The sequence below is a fragment of the Mustela erminea genome, chromosome 13 (assembly GCF_009829155.1).
Source record: "Mustela erminea isolate mMusErm1 chromosome 13, mMusErm1.Pri, whole genome shotgun sequence".
NCBI classification, from domain to species: Eukaryota; Metazoa; Chordata; class Mammalia; order Carnivora; family Mustelidae; genus Mustela; species Mustela erminea.
The window spans coordinates 85194182-85218937 of NC_045626.1; the positions used below are offsets into that span (position 1 = coordinate 85194182).

Below are 24756 nucleotides of genomic sequence, written 5' to 3' on the forward strand. Positions count from 1 at the left end.
TTCCGATTCTGGGTGTACCTCTCTCAAAGAAGAGGTTCACAGCAGCACGATTCACAGTAATCAAAGCTGGAAGCAACCCGAGTGCCCACGGGTCGATGAATGAACAAACACAATGTGGTCTTTCCAGACACTGATGCATACTGTTAGCTTGAAAGGGGAAGGGGGGGGCACCTGGGTGGCTCAGTGGGTTGAGCCTCTGCTCAGGTCATGATCTCAGGGTCCTGGGATCGAGCCCAGCATCCGGCTCTCTGCTCAGCGAGGAGCCTGGTTCCCCTCCCTACTTGTGATCTCTCTCTCTCTCTCTGGCGAATAAATAAAAATAAAATAAAATGAAAGGGGACGGGGACTCAGACACCTGCTACAACCTGGGTGAACCTCGAGGACATTAGGCTGAGTGAAATGAGCCACTCACACAAGGACTGACAGATACGATTCCACTAACATGAGGTACAGAATTCATAGAAATGGTAAGCAGAAGGGGAGTTGCCAGGGGCTGAGGGAGGAGGAATGGGGACTGAGTGTTCAAGGGTTCTAGAGTTTTACTTGCAGATGACAAAAAAAGCTCTGGTGAGGGACAGGAATGATGATTACATAACCATCAGAATGTACTTAATGCCACCGAACTGTATACCTTAAAAAGGGTCAGTCAATTCTGTTATATATTTTTTCCCACAATTAAAAAAATATGATAAAAGTCAGGGCGCCTGGGTGGCTCAGTGGTTTAAGCCTCTGCCTTCGGTTCAGGTCATGATCTCAGGGTCCTGGGATCGAGCCCCGCATTGGGCTCGCTGCTCGGTCGGGAGCCTGCTTCCTCCTCTCTCTCTCTCTCTGCCTGTCTCTCTATCTACATGCGATCTCTCTGTGTCAAATAAATAAATAAAATCTTTTTTAAAATATGATAAAAACAAATCAAAGAAGAAGAAAGAAAACACACCCTCCCCCAGAAGGACAGATCAAGAGGAACACTCAAACCCACAAGCCTCTGGGAGGTACCATTCTGTCCCATAAACATTAACCAAGACAGAACTGAATCTAAACCATCTCAACTCCCTTCAAAGTGTTTTTGCTGTTTTGTTATTTACATGCATTGGTGGAGAAGGTCAGTGGTTTCGAGCAGGTTTTACTATAGCTTTCACTTCTCACCTACCTTCCTCACGTGTAATTAAAATTCCCCTCATCCCAGCAAATGCACTTGCCCTTGTCACCTTTAGAACAAGAAGCCACGTTAAACAATGCAAATATTTCACCTGTATTCACGTACTCTGCCCTGTTTTTCTCTCGATCATCTGAATTTGGAGAACACATTACCTGACAACATTGTCATTCGACAACATGCACATCCATCTTTCTAACAAAGGCAAACTGTAGAGCGGGGAGGAAGCAGGGGGGGAATTAAAGCACATGACAACTTATTCCCCATGTCAATGATCAAGTATCCTCCTTTAAGAACGAGAAATATATGATGACATTCGACAAAAAGAAAAGTCTGAAGGATAGGCCATTGTTCCAGAAATAAAACCATGATAATGGCAGGCAATCACTTACAGCGGCTGCCTGGCTTTCTAATTACCCCACCAAAGGCAGGAGCCCACAATATTTCAATTGCTTTCCAAGAATTTGTCTTTGGCATTATTAACACAGACAGCTGAGCAGGTTATCAGACTAAGAAAGAAATCTTCGGCTGCAGACTTTAATTACAGGTTATTTCAGCTGAACGCTGACTTTTAAGTTCCAATAAAGCGGTTCTAAAATGACACAGATGTTGGCTGAGAAATTTCAGGTGAATTCTAAGTCCGGTGGGATAAAGAAGGAGGCTTAAATCTGAGGGACAAAAGGGTCCAGGAGTACCAAGGAGCACTGAACATCCCATTTAGCATTCCTTCAACAGTTGGCTGGGACTCGGATATAAAAGTTACAGTAAGGAGAGATCCACACTCTCACCAAAGAGACACACGCGAGAGAAAGACAGCCAAGAGCCAGAAATCGATTAGGTCCGATTTCATCTTTTAGAAGTGCTAGGAAAACCCTGTGATTGAGTTCATTCATTCAACAAACATTTCCTGGGCCCTCGCAATCTGGGAGCACGCATGCATGACGGGATAACAAAAATGGAGAAGGAAAAAAATTAATAAGATGAGATCTAGTCTCTGGAAGCTGGTGGAGGCCATAAAATGCAGAGTAGCATAAAGACGTCCAGTGGAAAGAGAGACTGGGGAAGTACAGCCATCAGGATCTTGGCAGGAAACGGATGGCACCCCGGCGGCCTCACACTGGGTCATGGAGGAGAGTTTAACAGACTCGATCTACAGAGCGTAAGTAGGGTTAGAGAAACCTACAAGGTGTGGTGTTACACTCTGAGACTAGTAACAGCCAAACCATTACTTCCCTTTGGCTGATGGGCCACAGGAGGGACCAGTTGCTGGAAATGCAGAAAGAAAAGCTGGAGAAGTCCACAAAATAGAAATTGTGGCCTTCAGAAGGAGGAAAGAACCAACATGCCATGATCTCATGGAGAAGTAGCTGGGGTTATTAAATACCCCAACCTCTTTCTTCTCTCACATTCCCATCTCCTGCTGGAACCTCCCATTGGCTGAGCCCAACCAGAAGCCAGAGAAGCAGCCCACGGAACAGGCCAGAGAAGGCCAGAGAAGGCCAGAGAAGGCCGGAGAAAGCTGGAGAGAGGACCTCTAGAGAGATAACTAGAAAACGTCCAGCCCCGGAAGCTTCCTGGTGAAGCAGGGGGTCGGCTGGGCTTAGAGGTGGAAATTCTGTAACTGGGGAATAAGAAGGGCATTTCTAGAAGGGGACTAGCATGAGCCAAGACCAAGTAAATGGAAAAATCTGGAGTCATTCAGTTCCCGGTGATGTTGAACAGAGGAGAGAAAATCTTGAGATTCTAAGGCACAACCACAGCTGAGGGCCTGGGCACGCCACAAGGATTTGGGACATGACTTCAAGAAGACAGAGACTCCCTGAAGGCCTGACAGGTTTATAGGCTGAATCGTATCTGCCCCCAAATTCGTATGACGAGGTCCCACCCCCAGGACCTCAAAAGGTGACACAGCGGCTTTACAAATGTGATTCAGTTAAAAACAGGCTATTAGGGCCCCAATTCAAGACCTCTAAAGACTGGTGTCTTTATAGAAAGAGGAAATTTGGGGACGCGTGGGTGGCTCCGTTGGTTAAGCAGCTGCCTTCGGCTCAGGTCATGATCCCAGCATCCTGGGATTGAGTCCCACATCGGGCTCCTTGCTCGGCAGGGAGCCTGCTTCTCCCTCTGCCTCTGCTGCCACTCTGTCTGCCTGTGCTCACTCTCGCTCGCTCTCTCTCTGACAAATAAATAAAATCTAAAAAAAAAAAAAGAAAGGAAATTTGGACACAGACACGTATACGGCAGAGAAAAAATGTGAAGACACAGCAAGAAGACAGGACTCTTGGCTACTAAAAGCCAGCAGCTAAAGCCACAGTTCTGTCCTGCCTACATCTCATGCGTAGTGTTTCTCTAGCAACTTCTACTGTCTGGCTTGGGTTCACTCCACCAAAAAGGGAGGGCTCCGATGGGATCCTTGTCGTCCAGCTCACCCACAGGGACCACGTCACTGGGGTTCGGCCACTAACAAATCTGGAATTGGAGCTCGCAAAAACTGGTCCAGACCCCTGGGTCCCAGCTTCCCCCTTCACCTTCGATGATTTTCTTCCAGTTGGATTTTTCTGCTTGTTGCTGCTGTATACAACACTCTTCAGAATAAGAAGGCCACGTTTGTGGGTATTCTTTGATCACAGGTTTTTGCTGCCCTCCTGAGAACGTGCTGGGACTTCACAAATGACTCAGCAGTCACCGAGGAAAACCCCGGGGATTCCAGATGGGGGCCCCAGATTGTTTTTCCCTTGGTCCCTCTCACTGTGTCCTTTCCACCATCCACTTGCTTCTCTTGCTTTCCTTTGCTTTGCTGGTGCTGGAGCGCCCGCGGCTGGCCCCCTCCTTCCCTGAGCATTACACATGCCCAATCTTGGAAGCTGCCCTCCCCTGGATTTGTCCTGCTCTCAGGAAGCTGGAAGGACTGGACCCCCCTCCCCCTCTCCCTCCCCTGTAGCCTCAGCAGCTTTAAACCCTTGACTCTAAGGCAACAGTCACCCACAGTGCCTAGGGCTTCTCCCTTCGGGGGAGTAAGAACAGACACGGGAGAAGCCCTTTCCTAAACCACTTCGGCATAGCCACGACAGCTTTGGGGAGATGAAACCACTAAGGTCTTTGCTTGAGATGGAGCTGCTGCACCAGCCAACCATCACGGAAGCATGGGAAATGTCTAAACTATTCACTCCCCTCCCCCAAAGGCCCTTCCTCCTGTGTCCTCTATTTCTACAGGGAGCATCACGAACCTTCTGGGAGGGCAGACGCAGGGTCATCATTGACCTCTAAGTCACAATTACAAAAAATGACAACAGGTATCACTGACCAATGGCCTACAGTCAGCATCTCACAACAATTCTGCAGGAAGGGCATTATAAACCCTTTGTTACAGATGAGTAAACTGAGGCTCAGACTTGTCCACAACCACAGGGCTAGTTTGTGGCAAAGCCAGGGTTTAATCCCCAGAGGCCCCTGGCCCCAGAGCCCCTCCTAGTCCTGCATGAGAATTACCTGCAAAGTGTTAAGGAAGGGTAGGTTCTCAGGCCCCACCCCAAACCTCCAGAATCTTAGCGCCCCAGGCCAGGCCCAGGAAGCTGGTTGTTTGTTTTTTCTTTTTTTGTTGTTTTTTGACCAAGTTCCCCAGGTGACGCTAGCCTGAGGACTGGCTCTCATTAGAAGCCTTTCTGGGAAACTACCTAGCCCCGATGTGACAACAATAAAAGGCCTTCCTTATCTTCATCTTCCTCCTCCTCCTCCTCCTCCCCAACTTCATTACTGCAGGGGTGACAGGAGTTGAAAGCAGGGCAGGGAAAGAACAGGAAGTACACAGGCCCCTTTTTACCGAATTATGGGCCTTGCCTTCAGGTAAAGGCTGTGTGTCACTCCAGGGGGACCCCACACTTCTCAGGCTTCCCAGATCTCAATGACCAACTACAGAGGAAGAGGAAGAGAAACAAAGTAGAATCAGGGGTAATAAGACATCAGGTGTGTGTGTGTGTGTGTGTGTGTGTGTGTGTGTGTGAGATTTCCTGCCCGGGTTCCTGTGTGGCCCCATAATGTCCCCGTAAGGAAGCCAGTCCTATCACTGAAAAGGGCTGTCCCGTGTCCCCTATCTGGGCACTTGTTCATACCTACTCTAGCCTCTGCTCCTACCGTCCAGAAAAACTGCCAGTTGAAATTCAAGTGGCAGCCCGGTTTGGCCTCTTGAGATAATGGATTAAGAATAAGCAGCAGGGGGCGCCTGGGTGGCTCAGTGGGTTAGGCCGCTGCCTTCGGCTCAGGTCATGATCTCAGGGTCCTGGGATCGAGTCCCACATCGGGCTCTCTGCTCAGCGGGGAGCCTGCTTCCCTCTCTCTCTGCCTGCCTCTCTGCCTACTTGTCATCTCTCTCTGTCAAATAAATAAATAAAATCTTTAAAAAAAAAAAAAAGAATAAGAAGCGGGATATAGGGGTGCCTGGGTGGCTCCGTTGGTTAAGCATCTGCCTTCGGCTCAGGTCATGACCCCGGGGTCCTGGGATCGAGTCCCACATCGGGCTTCCTGCTCAGTGGGGAGCCTGCTTCTCCCTCTGCCTGCTGCTCCCCTGTTTATGCTCAGTCTCTCCCTCTCTGACAAATAAATAAATAAAATCTTTAAAAAAAAAAAAAAAAGACGAAGCAGGACATATCCACGGGCTCACCCTCCAGAGAAGGCTGTGCCCCGTTCTCCTCTCCTTCCTCAGTTTCCCTCTCTGTGAATGACCCAGCAAGCTAGCTGGGTAGAAGTGTCTGGCTGGGGAGCAGAAGGTTGGCTTGCTTAATAAGGCTGAGGTCAGAGGTCGGGCCTCAAATAAGTTCAGTTCCCCTTGGCTTGGTTCTAAGGTCACAGACAGGCCCCCCAAATCCTGCCACCTGGTCATAAAAGAAGTGTAGACGGATCAAAACAAATCCATCACCGCTGGTGGAAACAGCCGATCGGGTAAATGACTACGGACGGCGGTTCAGCAGCATCTTTGAGAGACGCAGCATCAGAAATGACCTCCCCGCACCTAATCAGTTCCAGAAAAGGACTTTGTTCTCCGGGAGGCAAGGTGGGAGATCAAAGCATTTCTTGCTAATCATCATTTAGCATTAATTACTTGTTAAGTAACCTGACCCAGACCCAATGCCGCTCCGTAGCTCGCATCCTGACAGCCTCAACGAGCACCCTTGATCTTTCAACCCAGCCTGCATCAAATTGGGAGCCGGCCGACTGCAGACCGACCTGGGAACGGCGAGACCCCGGCGGCCCGGGCAGTCAGTCGTTCACTCACTTCTCCTTTTCCTGTTAACTTTTTAACCCCACCAGCCGGGAAACGCAGCCCTAGAGCCGCGCGGCTCCCCTCCCCCTCCCCTCTGCCACATTTCCCTGAGTTCCCCACATCTGGGGACCAACACCGCAGATTCACAAGCTGCAGGGCCCAGGGCGTACCAGCGTCTCTCTCTGGGTCCCCCCTCTCAGCCGCACCCACGGAGGTAACACTATCTGTGCCTCCCAGCCTCGCTGGGAGGATCAAATACAATGGAAAGAAGGCATCTGAAGATGGGTGCAGGGGTGCCTGGGGGGGTTAAAGCCTCTGCCTTCGGCTCAGGTCATGATCTCAGGGTCCTGGGATGGAGCCCCGCATCGGGCTCTCTGCTCCACAGGGAGCCTGCTTCCTCCTCTCTCTGCCTGCCTCTCTGCCTACTTGTGATCTCTGTCTGTCAAATAAATAAACAAAATCTTTAAAAATAAATAAATAAATAAAGAGGGGTGCATACATCCAGGTGGAATGCCCAGTCGGCTTTGGATGGCACTGGCGGTCATTTATTTCTAGAGCTGACTGGGGGTCCACGGTATTCGTTATTATATTACTGACATCCTTTTGTGGCTCTGAAATCATGTATGATAAATGCTAAGAGCTGAATGGTGTTCCCCACCGCCGCCCCTCCTCCCACCCGGACCACCACCAGATTCTCACATGGAAGCCCTGATCCTCCCCAGGACCTCAGAATGTGGGCACCTGGAGATAAAGTCTTTACAGAAGTAACGGAGTTAAAGCTAGGGTGGGTCCTGATTCAGCGGGACTGGTGTCTTCTGAGATTAGGACACAGACGCCCAGGCGGTCAGACCATGTGACAATACAGAGACACCGGCTATCCACAAGTCCAGGAGACGGTCCCCAGAAGACATATATCCTGCCAACTGACATCTTGTTCTCAGACTTCTGGCCTCCAGACCTGTGGGAAAATGAACTTCTGCCCTCTGAACCACGCACACGGAGTGCAGCCCTCTGTGAGGGCAGCCCTTGCAAACTCCTACGAGAAGCTTCCAGTGAGTTTGAGAAATCATAAAGTAAATTGAAAAGAAAAAGGGCTCTCAACAAAAAGACGGATAATACGCATTGGCGAAGCTGTGGGTAAACTGAAAGGCTCGCACGTTGCTGGTGGGAATGGAAAAGGGTGCAGCCGCTCTGGAAAACAGTCTGGCGGTTCCTCACACAGTTAAACACAGCGTTACTGTGGGATCAGTCAGTGCCACTACTAGGCACCTGCTCAAGAGATATGAAAACCTGTGACCATGTAAAAACGTGTGCACGCATGTTCACAGCATCATTACCCACGACAGCCAAATGGTGGGAACAGCCCAAATGTCCTATAACCGGTGAATGGATAAACCAAGCACGGTAGACAAACATAATGGAATACTATTCAGCCATAAAAAGGAAGTAAGTCCTGACAGAAGTGACCACGTGGGTGAAGCTTAAAAATATTATACTAAGTGCAAGAAGCCAATCACTAAAGGTCACATATCGGATAATTCCATTTACATGAAATGTCCAAAGCTCGCAAAGCCACAGAGATGGAGAGATTAGTGGTTGCCAGGGCCTGGGGGAGGGGAAAGATTTGAGGGTGGAGATTGGGGGACTGACAGCTGATGGGATCTCCTTCAGAGGGTAGGAAAATGTTCTAAAATTAGATTGTGGGATAGTGGCGTCTCTCTCTGAATATACTGGATTTACCAAAAAGTGAGTTGTACACTTTTAAGTGGGAGAAATGTACGGTAAGCTTGTTATGTCTGTTTCATTATAAGGTTTCAAAAAGACCCACAGTGGTACCCCCCCAAAGTACTGTTAAATAGCAAATGCTCTCTCTCCACCCTTCACTTGTAGACACAAGTGCGTGTATAGACACACACTGATCCTCCAAGAAAGCCTTAGGTAAGGGCTCCCCCCACCCCCGCCCCCAGCCTGCTTCCTGCTTCCAGCCCTATAGAGGAAAGGAGCAGAGGTGTGGTCTTTTTTGCTTTTTAAAATGCCCATCAGCCTCTCAGGAGTAAACTGGAGGGTCTCCACCACGGAGGACAGGACATCTTAGCAGTCCTGAAGTGACTTCCCCCTGAGAAGCTCATCTGGACCCATCCATGGATTCTGGGATTACACAGGGTAGTGGCAAGTTTGTTTTTTGAAAAGCCCACGTTCTGCAAACCCTAATCCCTCCCCCGGAGCAATTCCTCAGCTGGGAGGGAAGCAGGCAGTGAGGCAAAGCCACGGTTTCCTCTTTGGGTTCAGGGCAGCTGTGGGGCCTCGAGGCATTGTTGCAAGGTGCTAGGTCTGCAAGCAGTTTGTGGGCTCAGAAATGCCAAATGCATTTAGTACCCATGGAGGAGAAAGTGAACATTAAAACCCTATACACTTCCACGGATCTGGAAACCAAAGGCAGGGGCTAGGAGGGCGAATCCTTTTTCACTTCTCCTATCACCTAAATTCCTACTAAGCTTCAAAGAGAATTAGATTTTACCTGCAAGGAAGAGGGACCCATTTCCCCAGCAGTTCCACATTTAGGAATATACCCTAAGAAGATAATCAAACAAAGGTGGAAGGAATAATCTAGAACATCACTGCCCAACAAAAATATAAAGTCATGCATGTACTTTTACACTTTTTTGTAGCCACATTTAAAGAGGCAAAAAGAAAAACATGAAATTAATATTAAAAACCCATTTTGTCTAACCAATATATCCAAAATATTATAATTTCCACTAGAGTTGCCAGAGGTAGCAAATAAAAAAACAGGACATCCAAACAATGAATCTTGGAACACTACATATAAAACTAATGATGTACTGTATGGTGACTAACATCATATTAAAAAGAAAAAAATACAGGACATCCAGTTAAATTTCAGATGAACAATGAATACTCTTTTCCAGCATAGGTATATCCCATGTGGTATGTGGGCTATACTTGTACTTAAAAGTTTTACCTGTTGTTTATGTGATATTCAGTTAAATAGGCATTCTTTTTAAAATCTGGCAACCCTAATTTTAATAAGCAATCAACATAAAAAAAATAAATGAATGAGTAATTTTACAGTGTTCTTCTTTGCACTTAAGTCTTTGAAATCTATTGTGTATTTTACACTTAGAGCACATCTTGTTTGGGCTTGCCATATTTCAAGTGCTCAACAGCCATATAACCAGCAACTACCATTTGAAACAGCACAGATCTAGAAAGTTCCTCTATATGTCTCTTACAACAGGAAAAAAAAATCAGAAAAAGTACCCATCAGTCGAGAGGCCACTTAAGTCACAACGTTTAAAGAGCACTAACCACTGGTCAGTCCTTGTCCTAAGAACTTGCATGCATTGCTGTTTTTTGTTCTTTACAATTAACCAGAAACAAATTCAATAATGCACTATCTCATCTAGTCGTCCCAACAACCATTTGAAGGAGTTGCTGGCATAACCCCTTTTTACAGATGAGGAAAGCAAGGTTCAGGACGTTTCTAGAACTTGCTCAAGAAAGTGGTAGGACTGAGTGTGGACAGACAGGTTTGATACATACATGTCCCACCCTAACACGGACTTTGGAAGAAGGCACACCAAAATCTTACTGGATTTCTCCGGACTTTGAGATGGACACTGGTTAACAGTCTGGTCTCTGCTGTCACGCAGACTGATCATCCCACACTCGGCTCTGCCAAGTGCCCTCATAAGTGACTTGACCTTTGTAAACCTCTGTTTCCTCATCTGTAAAATGAGAGTCCCCAGTGTCTGCCCCACAGGGTTGCTGGCGTCTAAAGAAGAGTAAGGGATGCAGATGACGAGGGAAAGCAACTTGCTTCTGGTAAGTCCCCAGTGACGTTACTATCATTCTCCCTAGGGTCTTTGTCCTTTCCTATTTGATTAGACTTTTCCAGGCTCAATCAAAATTAATGGAGAAAATTAAAAGAGGAAAAGAAAAATACAAGAGAAAAAAGTTACTTTCAAAAGAGAGGAAACAGCCCCTGAAGCACCTGGAGGAAAAAGAGAAGGAGAAAAAAAAGAAAGGAGAGAAGGAAGAAGAGAAAGAACTCACACCTAAGATAGGGAAAGGTGAGGAGGAGGCATCGCTCCCCTACAGTTTTATGAATGACCACCAGGGGGCACTGCCTGCAGTTTCCACAGCTTAGGGAAAATCGTTGCTTTCAAAAAACAAAAACTTGCAATAGACAAATCACCAAAACCATTCATCTTCATTGGGGTGCCCTCTGCCAGGAGTCCCCAGTGAAAAGCTGCCGACAGTCATCTTACAGGAGATGCGAAAGGCAGTGGGAGTGGTCTCCCAGCTGTAGGCGATCTGCGTCTTACCTTTGGCGTCTTCTTTGGCCAAGTGACTACAGGGACCCCAGTGATGGCCAGACTGGGGTCGTCATCCGCGTGCTCCTTCAAGACATTCTGTGGCCAAACAAAGGAGTCATATTAGCCCGGAGTAGAGGGGAGGTTCCTGAAGGGGGCGAAGACTGTACCCAACCCAAAAAAGCCCTCTACTGAGTCAACAACCACCTTCACACTCAGAAGAAACCAAGTCACCAGGGCTCCTCAGAGGCCAGAAGACATGCAGTATCCCGCATTCCCCCAAAAATGTTTAAATAGCAAATCACGCGCCTCCCTATGACTCCCATGACTGTATCGCTCACTGATCATATTTAAACATCTGTCAACTTCAAACATTTGTCTAGAGCACCATGGGTCCTCACACCCACGATCTCATTCAGTCTCTACCAACAGCCCTTGGACTGGGCTGACCAGGGCATTGAGAGGCTCTAATGTACATAAACTTAAATACATATGCAGGGCAATGAAAAACAAAGCCAACCATGAGGTCTTGACACCTGTGAGACCTCTTTTCTTCCATCAGCCAGCAAGCCATGTGTATTCTAATCCTGGTGCGTAAAGACATGTCACTGTTTATTCCAACATAGGCCACAAACACAAGTAGATCCTTAATCTGGTGTGACCAAGGATGGAGCCATCTGACCAAAAAGTGAGCTGTGACAGACATACCCCCGGGCTGTGCAGGGGTCTCCCACATGGGCAACAGTGTTCATATCTTTGTGGGTGGACCGAAGGCTTTCCAAGGGTAATGCTGACTCCACCAGATTTTGGCCTTAGAACCTCAACCAGGTGTAAGATTCCACTCCAACGAATTACCCCTAAGTTACAGGTGAGGCAGTCAAGGCTCAGAAAGACTCAAAGGGCTTGGGTGCTGCTCTAGACCAGGAGGGCAGAGCCCCTGAACCCCACTCTCCAGCACCAGACTTCCCACCCCTGACCACTTCACATGTGGTTTTTTTGGATACACCCACAACATGCCATGAAAGAGCATTTAGGGACAGACAGATCTGCCACTGGCCTATTCTGCACTTGACCATGGGTGTCTGCATTGTGCAAAAACATTCCTACAGGGACATTTAAAAGCAGAGAAAGCTGCATAGTAGAACTTACCAGGAGGAGCAGAAGAGATCAAAAGAGAAATATAGGTAAAGATTACTTAAACTCACTTTCCCTAATCTATTCACCGGAAATGAAAGCAACTCACTTCTATTTTGTTCTATTGTCTTAGCTTTCTCATCATTCCACGGTTGCCAGATATTTCAAGATTTGCTTACTACGCTGGATCCACCTGTGGAACTCTCCTCTGCCCATGGGAGGTGGCAAACAGGACGGTGATCAAGGGTCAAACTTGGCGCTGTCTGGGTTCAATCCTCAGCCCACACAGCTCTCTCCAAGTCTAGCATCAATGTCGCTGATTTATAAACGCCGTTTATAGATGTCTTCATTTCACTGCTATATCCCAAGCTTCGCACAATGACTAACCTACAGTAAGCCTCCAGTAAATAACTTTAAAAATAAATAAGTAAAGCCACAAATCCCCAAAGAGGGACTTTCTACAAAATCCCTGACCAGTACTCCTCAAATCCGTCAAGGTCAACAAAACAAAACAAACAAAAAAAGTCTGAGAAACGTCACAGCCAAGAGGAGAAAAGGAGAAATGACCAATTCAGAGGTAGTGCTAGTGCTCTCTTGGGTGGGATCCCCAAATACACACTTGGTTAAAAACTAAGGAAGTGTGAATAAACTCTAGACTTTAGTTAGCAATAATGTATCAATGTTGGTTTAATTGTAACCAATGTGCTCCACTAATATACCATGTTAATCCTAGGGGAGACTGTGGGGGGCGGGGGAGTGGAAACTGTGTATTATCTGCAGAATTTTCCTGTCAATCTAACACCATTCTGAGACATAAAATCCTATCATAAAAAGCAATTTTTTTAAAGTAGGTTCCGCACCCAGGGTAGAGCTCAACATGGGGCTTGAACTCATGATCCCAAGATCAAGAACTGAGCTGAGATCAAGAGTTAGATGCTCAACCGACTGAGCCACCCAGGCGCCCTCTCAAATGCCAATCAGACAGCAGTAACAGCCACCATAAAGGAGAACGGAATTAGTAGGCTGCCAATTTTCCTAACGTGCATGCCGCATATTTAACAAGAAATATGACAGAAACGAACCAAGAACACAAGCATGATTCAGCTTCAGTTGTGGGCTACACATGGGGCATGAAAGAGGCTATCGAAGGCTGGGGGTAGGGGCAGGAGGAATGATCCATGCGTGGGGGGAGGAGGAGTGTTTCACCACTGACATTGTTTAGAACTGCCATTTCCCAATGATGATAAAAAGTAGACCAAAATTTTTTTTTTTTTTTTTTTTAGCAGTTTTGGTTTTGAATTAAATGGACCCCAGAGGGGTGCCTGGGTGGCTCAGTCGTTAGGCATCTGCCTTTAGCTCAGGTCATGATCCCAGGGTCCTGGGATCGAGCCAGACGCCGGGCTCCCTGCTCTGCAGGAAGCCTGCTTCTCCCTCTCCCACTCCCCCTGCTTATGTTCCCTCTCACTGCGTCTCTCTCTGTCAAATAAATAAATAAATAAAATCTTAAAAAAAAAAAAACTGGACCCCAGACATTGTACCCATTAGTACATGGACCCAAATGGGTCATTCCCACTTGGTCTGCCACTTGGGATGGGTGGGACAGGCTAGGTGTGGGGGGAAATGGAACCATCAGGAAGCAGGCACCATGTATTTTGTTGAACGAATGTACAAGGGTAGGATATATTGAGTGTTAGCTCTGGGCTGGGCACCGTAATAAATACGCCATATCCACTCTCTCATCCAATGCTCTTAAACACATTGTGAGATGGACTGCCATCATTTCCAGAAGAGACTACTGGGGTGTAGGGGGTGAGGGAACGGTCTAAGACCACTCAGCCAGGAAGAGGTAGGGACCCCCAAATTCCACAACCTGTGCTCCAACCACGGTCATACTCAACCTATCCCTCAAGAAGAGAGGGGGCCACATTCCTTAGGAGCATGACTCCCAACAGTCAAAGGACAATTGGAAACAACTCAGTGGATGGATGGATAGATAATATGAGGTCTATCCACGTGACAGAATATTACTCAGCTCAAAAAAGGATGGAAATCATGACATTGCTATAATATGGATGAACCTGGAGGACATTCTGTTGAGTCAGGTACAACTAGCATGTGATTCCACTTACATGAGCTCCCTAAAGCTGTCAGGTTCATACAAGCATAAAACAGAGTGGGGGCTGCCAGGGCTCTGGGAGGGAAAAGCAGGGAGTTGTTTAATGCTGCAAAACAGGGGCGCCTGGGTGGTTCAGTGGGTTAAAGCCTCTGCCTTCGGCTCAGGTCATGATCCCAGGGTCCTGGGATGGAGCCCCTCATCGGGCTCTCTGCTCCGCAAGGAGCCTGCTTCCTCCTCTCTCTCTGCCCTACTTGTGATCTCTGTCTATCAAATAAATAAAGTCTTTTAAAAAAAAATGCTGCAAAACACTGTAAACGTACTTCATGCCTTAATGCTGCAAAACACTGTTAACGTACTTCATGTCTTTGAATGGGAACTTAAAAAATGGTTAAAATGATAAATTTTATGTGATGTATGATTTACCACAATTTTTAATTTTTTTAAGGATATTATTTTTGTTTACATAGTCTCTACACCCAACGTGGGACTGGAACTCATGACCCCAAGATCAAGAGTCACATGCTCTTTCAACTGAGCCAGCCAGGCACCCCACACCTACCACAATTTTTTTTAAAAAAGGGAGGAGACAGTGGGGCAAAGTAATCCCTAAGGACTGGACTCAGAGGTTCTAGAAAGTGCACACGGGAAATAATCTCTCACAACTTAAGCTATTACTTTTATGCCTGTGACAACACTGGTCCCAGAGTCAGAAGACATGGCTTCAAGTTCTGTACCTTGCAGACTGTATGATCTTGAGGAAGCCACAGCTTAGAACACTAATATCTACCCTTGACTTTCCTCTGTGAAGTGAGATGTGATTTTACTACCCTTCTTAGGAGCATTCATGCTTGCTCTGGACTAATCCTCTCCGTGGGATATGGCTGAATCTCCTTCTCCCCAGAAGCAGAAACTAAAGTTCAGAGGGGTTAAGTGACGTGCCCAAGGTCACACAGCTGGAAGGTGACCGAACCTGACACTGACCAGGTCCATCTAACTACAAGCCCAGGTAGTAACGTCGGGTGATAAAGCCTCAGGAAACCATTCCAGCAAACTCTGGTGCTGACCTATACCCCATTATTGAAAAACCAGGAAACAATCTGAGCTCACATTCACCATCTGATGAACAAATACAGAAGCAAGTCATCCTCGCCTATTCCTTACAAAACAGAGAACTCATTCAACCACTAACTCTACAAAACATTCTTGAAACTTTGTCCCCATCACAGAGGGAAGATGCACGTGTGCCCAGTGAGGGCCTGCACAAGCACAAAATTCTGTTGACATTTCATGGTTCCTAACAGTCCATATGAAATTCATATGAATTTCTACAATACACCAGGATTTTCTGTTGTTTATTCTAACAATGTTTCCCTACCCCCAAAAACAGCATAAAAATTATATATATATATATATTTCCCGCCCCCCAGGAAGAAGCTCTATGCTTAAGCAAAACCTTTCAATTCACAGATATCTATATCTAGATATCTTTCTAAATTTTTTTTATTTTTTATTAACATATAATGTATAATTAGCCCCGGGGGTACTGGTCCGTGAATCACCAGGTTTACACACTTCACAGCACTCATCATAGCACATACCCTCCCCAATGTCCATAATTCAGCCACCCTTTCCCAACCCCCACCCCCCTGATCTAGATACCTTATATAGATCTAGACAGATCTATCTCACCATATGGTGGGAGCAGGGGAGCCCATCACTTCCATGGGACTTCCTGTCCCCTTACCCCAATCTCAAACTCCAGGCTGGGTCGACAAACTCAAATGCTTCCAGGAACCAAGCAGATAAAATGGAAGGAATCGGGGCGCCTGGGTGGCTCAGTGGGTTAAGCCTCTGCCTTTGGCTCAGGTCATGATCTCAGGGTCCTGGGACAGAGTCCCACATTGGGGTCTCCGCTCGGCGGGGACCCTGCTTCCCCCTCTCTCTCTCTGCCTGCCTCTCTGCCTACTTGTGATCTCGGTTTGTCAAATAAGTAAATAAAATATTTTTTTTAAAAAAGCAAGGTATCCACAGACTAGAGCCCTAGAGAGTAGTGTGGTCTCAGGCACACCGGAGGCCACAGGCCCCATTCAGGGAGGGCAAATGCTACTCAGTTCCAAATGACTAACCTCTTGTGGGAATGAAAGCCCCCACCTGCTCTCTGATTTTTTCAGAAGAAATCAAAGATCCGGAGTGTTATCTGAAATCTCTTAAATGCTGGCAACTGACAGAAAACGTAAAACAAAAACAAAAATAAAAATGAAAAAAACCTCAAAAACGAAAATAAAAAAACAACTATAAGCCAAACAGTAGCTGTGGGCCAGTTCGGGCCACAGGCCACCAGCATGGCAACACCACTCTGCGTAAGACTGAACATCATGTCCACTCGCCTTGGTTCTCCCGGAGTTTCTGAACTGTCTCAAGACTTCCTGTCATTTCGATATCAGAGCTGGAGTCCATACCTCACAAGCAAAGTGAGGCCTCAGGAATGTCTGGTTACAAAAAGCTATTACTGAAGCTGTAAGTATTATCAATAATAAATACATTGGTAACGATAAATAATAATTAAAAATTAATAGAAGGTGCGCCTGGGTGGCTCCATCAGTTAAAAGTCCCAACTCTTGGTCTCAGTTCAGGTCATGATCTCAGGGTCATGAGTTCAAGCTTCGCTCCAAGCTGGGCGTGAAGCCTACTTTGAAAAAAAGTCATTAAAAAGTCATTGTAAAAATAAGTAAATAAAAATGAAAATTAACAGACTTCCCCAAGGGCCCTGGAGTGGGTATCTCGCTCACACACTCCCCGCAGGAAACGGTCCCCCTCCACAGCCCTCGGGGGCCACCAGGAGGCGCTCGGGGTTCCGTCCCTCAGAGAAGTTATTTTCGTTTGTTTGTGACAGGTTACAGGAAGAGATTTTTCTAATTGGGGACTGACTCTCTGTGAAATAAATTGTGCTGAAGAGAATCACGTCCTGCCTCTATTTATACACTCCCTGGGGCTCTTGGAAACAGAGACTAGGAAGCCTGGGTGCCGGGACCAGCCCAGGGCTCTCTGGGTTACACCCATAAACCTTCTGAGTAGAAGAGCCTAGGCCAGCTTTCTAAAAGGGAAAGAGGGATGCTTGGGTGGCTCAGTGGGTTGAGCCTCTACCTTCGGCTCGGGTTGTGGTCTCGGGGTCCTGGGATCGAGCCCCGCATCAGGCTCTCTGCTCAGCGGGGAGCCTGCTCCCCAGCCCCCTGCCTGCCTCTCTGCTTACTTGTGATCTCTCTCTCTCTGTCAAATAAATAAAATCTTTCCAAAAAAAAAAATAAAAGGGAAAGATTGGGGCCACTAGGCCCCTTCTGCTGGGACCTGACCCCCAAGATCACCACAGACAACAGATGTGCTGGGCTTCTCTGCTCCCTGTTAGGCCAACTCTCTCGGCAGGTTTAACTGGCTAACAACGGATTCAGGCCCCACGGCTCCACAAGGAGGGGTGTTAACAGTAACTGACGATAATAAAACAGAGGCAGGCATTAAGAATCCCCAACCATCAACCAAACCAACAGTCAAGGGACAGTACCGAGGCATGGAGCAGCTTAGACCACGGCTCTGGGGTCAGCAGACTGAGGCACCCTCCCCTTGCCACAGGCAGCTTGTACCGCCTGTAAAAACCCACCTGTACTGGGCTGACCTGTATCTCTCGAGTAGGTATGTTCAGATCTTAAACCCTAATACCTGTGAATGTGGCCTTATTTGCAAAAAGGTTCTTTGCAGATATAATTCGTTAAGAATATCCAGATGAAAGGGGCGCCTGGGTGGCTCAGTGGGTTAAGCCGCTGCCTTCGGCTCAGGTCATGGTCCCGGGGTCCTGGGATGGAGTCCCGCATCGGGCTCTCTGTTCAGCGGGGAGCCTGCTCCCCTCTCCCCGCCCCCGCCTGACTCTCTGCCTACTGGTCATCTTTCTCTCTCTGTCAAATAGATAAAATCTTTAAAAAAAAAAAATTTTCTTTATTGGGATGCCTGAGTGGCTCGGTCGGTTAAGTGTCTGCCTTCGGCTCAGGTCATGATCTCAGGGTCCTGGGATCGAGCCCCACATGGAGCTCTCTGCTCGGTGGGGACCCTGCCTCCCCTTCTCTCTCTCTCTGCCTGTCTCTCTGCCTACTTGTGATCTCTGTCTGTCAAATAAATAAAATAAAATAAAATAAAATAATTTTTATCATTAAAGATTACTAATCATTAAATCTGAATCATTAAAGAAGAATTGTAGCTATCAGTAAATCAATTGGAATACCAAGAATTCTAATTTAATTAGAATTTAATTAAATCACTGTAATTGTGTAGATTAAGGAATTCTGATTATCAGAATCTTCATAAAATCATGCTATATTATAATAAAACAATAAGATCCTTTATTTTTTAAAAAAGAAAACTTATTTATATATTAGACAGAAAGAGCACACATGTGCTTGCACGGTGGGAGCAGGGGCGTAGGGGGAGAGGGAGAGCATCCCAAGCAGATTCCACACTCAGCCCAGAGCCCAAGGCAGGACTCAATCTCACAACCCTGAAATAATGACCTGAGCCAAAACCACGCCGGACACTTAACGGACTGTGCCGCTCGGCGTTCCGTGACTGGTGTCTGAGTAAGAGAAAGAGAAGGGAAATCTGAACAGACACACAAGGAACAAGGTCCTGAGAGGACAGAGGCAGAGACCGCAGTGACATGGCCACAGGCCCAAAAACACCAGAAATCACTAGAAGCTGGAAGAGCTCCCCCACCCCCCATTCCCCCCGCCCCACCAGAGCTTTTTTCCCAGGGGGCAGAGCAGACTGGAAGAGAGTAAGTTTCTGCTGTTTCAAGCCACCAAGTTCACAGGCATTTGTCACGGCGGACAACACCCTACACTAGCCAGAGCACAGTGTGGTTAGAAGCCTGTTAGCTACATAATTTGTAGCTAGACCTCTTGAAGTCTCAGTTTCCTCATCTATGAAATGGGAAGACGACATCTCCACTGTGCCAGCTCGTGGCGAGAATCACAGTGCTCCGGAGGCACCTGGTCCACAGTAAACGATCCACAAATGTTGGCTGCTCTCTTGTGGCCTCTGTCCTATCTTCTGCTGGGATACCTTGCCCCTGTCCTCCGTTCACAGAACTCAACCACTTCCGAAGCTCTAAGCACAGGGAAATTTAAAATAGAAATTTTAAAAGTGTATTTAGTCGGAAGGGCAGTCTAAGCGCTCCTTTAGCTACATAACGAGAAGGGGTAAGGAGGTGATTCAGGTGCCCACCATTTCATTTTAAGCCAAAAAAAAGTCCCAAGGGACACGGCTTGACCTACCCATTTTTGGGGTCTAGGCTTTGCCCAAGACGTCTAGAACTCGGGTATCTGGCCCTTTGCTGTTCTCCTTCGTTCCCTGAGGTGGGAGAGGCAGAGAACTGGGGGCACCCATGGCTGTTCCACCATCACGCCCGGAGCTCACTAGGTGAGAGGCCTGTCTCATTCATCCTTGTATCAACCCTCCGGCCCCTCACTGCCCAACCGACCCAGGGCTCAGTCTGACACGCAGCCCCCAGCAGGACAGCCTGAACCTAACTATGCCGTCGTCTGGGCTCTGGGTCATCTTTTGGGTGGGAGCAAGCCAGGCTTCCTGCTTCTTGGTTCCTCTGAAGCAGGCTGGTGGGGGTGGGGGAGAAGTAAACTAAACAGCTAATAGTGCTGGAGGTCTGGGCCCTACACCTTACTATTCTGTAAAACAGCAAGACGGCGGGGCGGGCGGTGCTTAAACAAGCAGGTGTGTTCCAGGGTTGGGCTGATGGCCCCTTGAGAGTAAAGTTGTACACACACCTTCCATGGTCATGGGTCAGACTCTCACACTTGACCCTAAACGGACCTATTTTCATTTTTCACTGTCTGAAACCATCATCATCATCATCATCTCAAGGTTCCAAGCACTTAAAGGCCCTGTGCTAAGTAAGTCTTTATGCCTCTTGCTTCGCTGAATTTGATGAGGCACATGTTCTTTCTCCATTTTTTCACTTTCCCCAAGAGCATTCGACTGCCTGATGCACAACATCTGGGAGTCAGCCTGACTCCAGAAATTTTGGTCTTAAAAGACAGTACCTATTTGGATAATGTACTCTTCATTTAGGATTATTTTCTTTCCTTTTATATTTGGGTTTTGATGAAACAACAATACAACTGATTTCTTTCTTTAAATATATATATATATATAGTATATATGTATATACATATGTGGTGATACATATATATGTAGATATATACATATATATGTATATTGTATATGTATATTGTTGTATAATGTATGTATATATATACATACACTTGTATACATACAGTTGTATTGTTGTATATTGTGTGTGTATATATATATATACACACATATATATATGACACCTGAAAATAACGGCCCCTCGAGGCCTCTTCCAGCCCCCTAATTCCAGAGTCCCACAATTCTGTGCAGTAAGAAAGGTGGCTGTCTGCTGCAAGCTGGTATTTTCATCCCCAGCTGACACTCTCACAACCAGGGGGGCATGGCACTGTGGGAAAGAGAGCCTGGCATTATTTTAATTAACAAGGACCACTGCAGAATCACCTTGGAGGGTTCTCTGACAAAGACCCTCCTACTGCCAACCTCAGTGGTCACGACCCACTTAGACCCAAACCCTTCACAACCTTGCCAGGCATTTTCAAGTCATCTACAGTCCATATGAGGACTGCCCCCCAGTAGCCACACGCCTTCCCTTCCTCCCATCAGGAGCCACAGCGCTCTCCCTGAGTTCCAGTAGATAGATTCTTCTAGAAGGAATGGCTACTCCCAGGGCAACTCCCACCTCACTGTTCCCAATCCAGGATAGAAGAGAAAAAAGATGATGATGCATTGGGTTGAACAGTGCGCCCCTCAAAATTCATGGGCAAAACCTTAGAATGTGACCTTACTGGGAAATGGAATCTTTGCAGACATAACTATGTTAGGACCCTGTCATGGTGGATTAGGGCGGGCCCTAATCCAATGACCACTGTCCTGGTAAGAGAAGATGATGCATAGGGAAGACAAACAACCATGTAAACAAGGAGGAGAGATTGAAGTGATGTAGCTACAAGCCAAGGAATGCCAAAGATTGCTGGCAACGGCGAGAAGCTAGAGAAGACAAGGAAGGATCCTTCCATCCCTACAGCCTTCAGAGCAAGCACAACCTTGATTTCAGACTTCCGGCCTCCAGCATGGTGAGAAAGTGACTTTCTGTTGTTTTAAGCCAGTCTGCGCCTCCTTGTTATGGCAGCCCTAAGAAACTTACACCAGGGGTGATCATTAACCTGGAAGTCAGATGGAGGGGAGCTGAGAGGTGGGGGCAGAGCTTGGGAACGCTGGGGAGACGGGCAAAACCAGCTAGTCTCTTTTGATTGTTTACCTAAGAATATCTAATTTTTCTCCAAGGGTTTACTAGGAGTGCTCGGTGTTCATTACTTCACGGTCCCAGTGACACAGATCCCTGTTATTACCCCCATTTTATGGGAAAGACGCTCAGGTTTCTCAGGGTTAAGAACTTCGGGATGGTCAAGGGCCTATAGAACTGGTCCCCAGAAAGATAAAGCACAGCTAGTCCAATACCCACATTTCACCTGCAGGTAAACAGAAAGGCAGAGTGACTCGACCACACCGCAAGCAGCAAAGAACAGAAACCAAAATTGGACTCAAGGGTCTCGTCTCCTGATTTCTTACTCTTCCCATTAGGTACCGGCCAACATCCTGCACCTGCAGATGAAGAAGTATCTTGAAAGAAGGAAGTCACTGAAGGTATCTCAGTGCCAAAACCCAAGGGTTTCACAAAGACAGGGAAAGGAAATGCCTTTCTTCCTTTCTTTTTTTTTTTTTTTTTAAAGATTTTATTTCTGTATTTAGAGAGGATACGAGACTGAGGAGGGAGAGGGGCAGAGGGAGAGGGAGAGAGAGACTTCCAAGCACACTCTGTGCCGAGCGTGGAGCCAGACGTGGGGCTCAGCCTCATGATGCTGAGATCACGGGCTGAGCCAAAATGAAGAGTCGAACGCTTAACCAACTGAGCCACCTAGGCGCCTTGGAAATGACTTTCTTAGTTGGATTTTTACCAGAGGCCCTTCTTTCCACAAAATAAATTAAGTGGGGGTGGTCCTTTTGGTTTGAATCTACATGCAGACAAGTTTTCAAGGCACAAATGAGCTCTCTCGGACCTGGAGAAACCACAAGGTCATGAGAAGGACAAACTCAACTTTCAAAACCACAGGGTCATAAGAAGGACAAACTCAACTTTCAAAAGTTCTGTCCATGAAAAGAGTGAGCCAGACTTACAGGAAGACACAAAAAAGAAAGTTTTAAGGGACAGAAGTAAGTTGTAAAACAGAACCATCTAATTTTTTTAAAATTATGTATAGGTGGGGTAAGGGGAAATCTCCAGAACTATGATCAGCAGATGAACATCAGGGTTACCTCTGGGGGCGGGGACTGAGACAGGGGACATTTTCTAGCCTCTAGCCTCTAATGTTTAATTTTTCTTACATTGATCATGTAACACTTAAAGCTTTTACCAATAAAAAATATGCAGAGTGGGTAAACCTATAAAGACAAAAAGCAGGGGCCCCTGGGTGGCTCAGTCGGTTAAGCATCTGCCTTCGGCTCAGGTCATGGTCCCAGGGCCCTAAGATCGAGTCCCACATCTGGCTCCTGGCTCAGCCAAGAGCCTGGTTCTCCCTCCCATTCTGCCTGCTTATAGTCTCCCTCTCTGTTAAAAATGAATAAATAAAATCTTTAAAAATAAAAAAAGATTCTAAAGTCGTGATCTAGTGAGCAAAAAAAAAAAAAAAAAAAAATTTTTTTTTTAAAGCAAAATGGGAGTCATGTGCATTTTACCACAATTTTTAAAAAGTATATTACAGGGGCACCTGGGTGGCTCAGTCAGTTAAGCGTCTGCCTTCGCCTCAGGTCATGATCCCGGGGTCCTGGGATTGAGACCCACATCTGGCTCCTGGCTCAGCAGAGAGCCTGGTTCTCCCTCAACATTTCATTCTGCCTGTTGCTCTCCCTGCTTGTACTCTCCCTCTCTGTTAAAAATGAATAAATAAAATCTAATATGATTGTTGGCACATCCTATGCAATATATCTAAATTGAATTATGGTATCAGATAAAATTATAGATGGAATTAAAGCTTGTGTATCATCCATTATCATGTGTAATCAATAAACTATTTAATATTCTCTTGAAAAAATGAATAAATAAAATCTTTTTTAAAAAAAGATTCTAAAGTGGTGATCGAGTAAGCAAAAAAAAAATTTTTTTTAAAGCGAAATGGAGCCATGTGCATTTTACCACAATTTTTAAAAAGTACATTACAGGGGTACCTGGATGGCTCAGTCAGTTATAAGCGTCTGCCTTCAGCTCAGGTCATGATCCCAGGTCCTGGGATCAAGCCCTGCATCAGGCTCGTGGCTCATCAGGGAGACTGCTTCTTCCTCTCCCACTCCCCCTGCTTGTGCTCCCCCTTTCGCTATGTTTCTCTCTGTCAAATACATAAACAAAGCAGACCAAAGATTACAACTGGTCAGTCACCAAGGGGGAACCACCACCCACCAGAAACAGGAATCACTCAATGGTAGTGATAGCACTAGGCGCTGGCTAAGATTTCTGTTCTGGACCCACATTCCTGAGCTGTGTTTTATTTTTCAGACAGTGTAAACAAAACCCCAATATCTAAGGAGAGAGAGCCAAGGCACAGAGGGGCAGCCAGGACAAAGCCGCTCATTCTCTATGACAACGCTCTCACTCTGAAGGTCAGTCTTGGGTTCAGCCTCTCTTTTGGGTCTCGACTGTGAGGGGCTCACGGCCAGGCTGCACAGCCAAGAACCCTCTTGTTCCAGAAGAGACATTTGGCCCACCTCCTCTACACAGACCCCTGGCCACACAGCATTTAGAGACATGAGCAGACCCTCCAGTTCTCCTGGGGCTCTAAGGAGACCTGTCTACCCAATTTACAAGGTCTTTAAGCTACCTACAAAAGACCTTCCCAGACACGGCTCAAGAACAGACATCTCTTAGAAGCTAGGTAAACTGGGGCTCTCTTGGCCTTAGCGCCATCTTCTGGAAACCTCCGCGCCATGACAGCCAAGTGGAGAAAGAAGGGAATGCGCAGGCTGAAGGGAAAAAGATGAGACAGAGAGGTCCTAGTAAAGCTCTGCCTTGGGCACCCACAGAAGCCACAGGAGCAGAAATAAGGAAAGCCAGAGGCCATTGACGCGGTACAAACTATTGGACAGCATGGCTACTTTCTAGAACTTGAGTCAATGAACCTAGAACACCCAACTGCCATCTGATCACAATGACCACCGCTGAAAGACCCACCTTGCTCATACCAAAAAATAGCCCCTTTGGGCCCTTTGCCCTGGACCTGTGACTTTCCAGACTAATTCTGTTTTCTTGTGTGGCTGAACATAACACATGTACATCTCTTCTGGGGTCTTAGAAAAAGAAGAAAGAAAGATAGCTAAGTTCAATAAGTGAACTAGATTAGACGAAAAAGAGATGTGTGAGTCTAATAATATATACACACTCAGGGAGGCAGTAGGGAGTGGTGAGGACTGGGGTGCATGAGGTCAGCTACTACTCACTTCCTGCTGCTTGTAGCCTGTTGGGAACATGGGCCAGGATAGCTAGGATATTTTTTTTTTTTTACTCTTTTGATATTTTAATGTTGGCAAGTAATTACAAAAATATGTTTAATACTGTACAGGC

General features: G+C 46.7%; 1 protein-coding gene across 11 annotated transcripts in view; it reads right to left on the minus strand.

Annotated features, from left to right (window-relative positions):
- The window catches only part of KDM2B (lysine demethylase 2B), a 122574-nt gene that overhangs the window by 37718 nt on the left and 60100 nt on the right, over positions 1-24756 (minus strand). For all 11 annotated transcript variants that reach the window (XM_032311627.1, XM_032311620.1, XM_032311619.1 and 8 more), the window contains exon 12: positions 10760-10846. In XM_032311627.1, coding sequence (XP_032167518.1) covers positions 10760-10846 — 87 coding nt within the window. The remainder of the gene's footprint in view (positions 1-10759; positions 10847-24756) is intronic.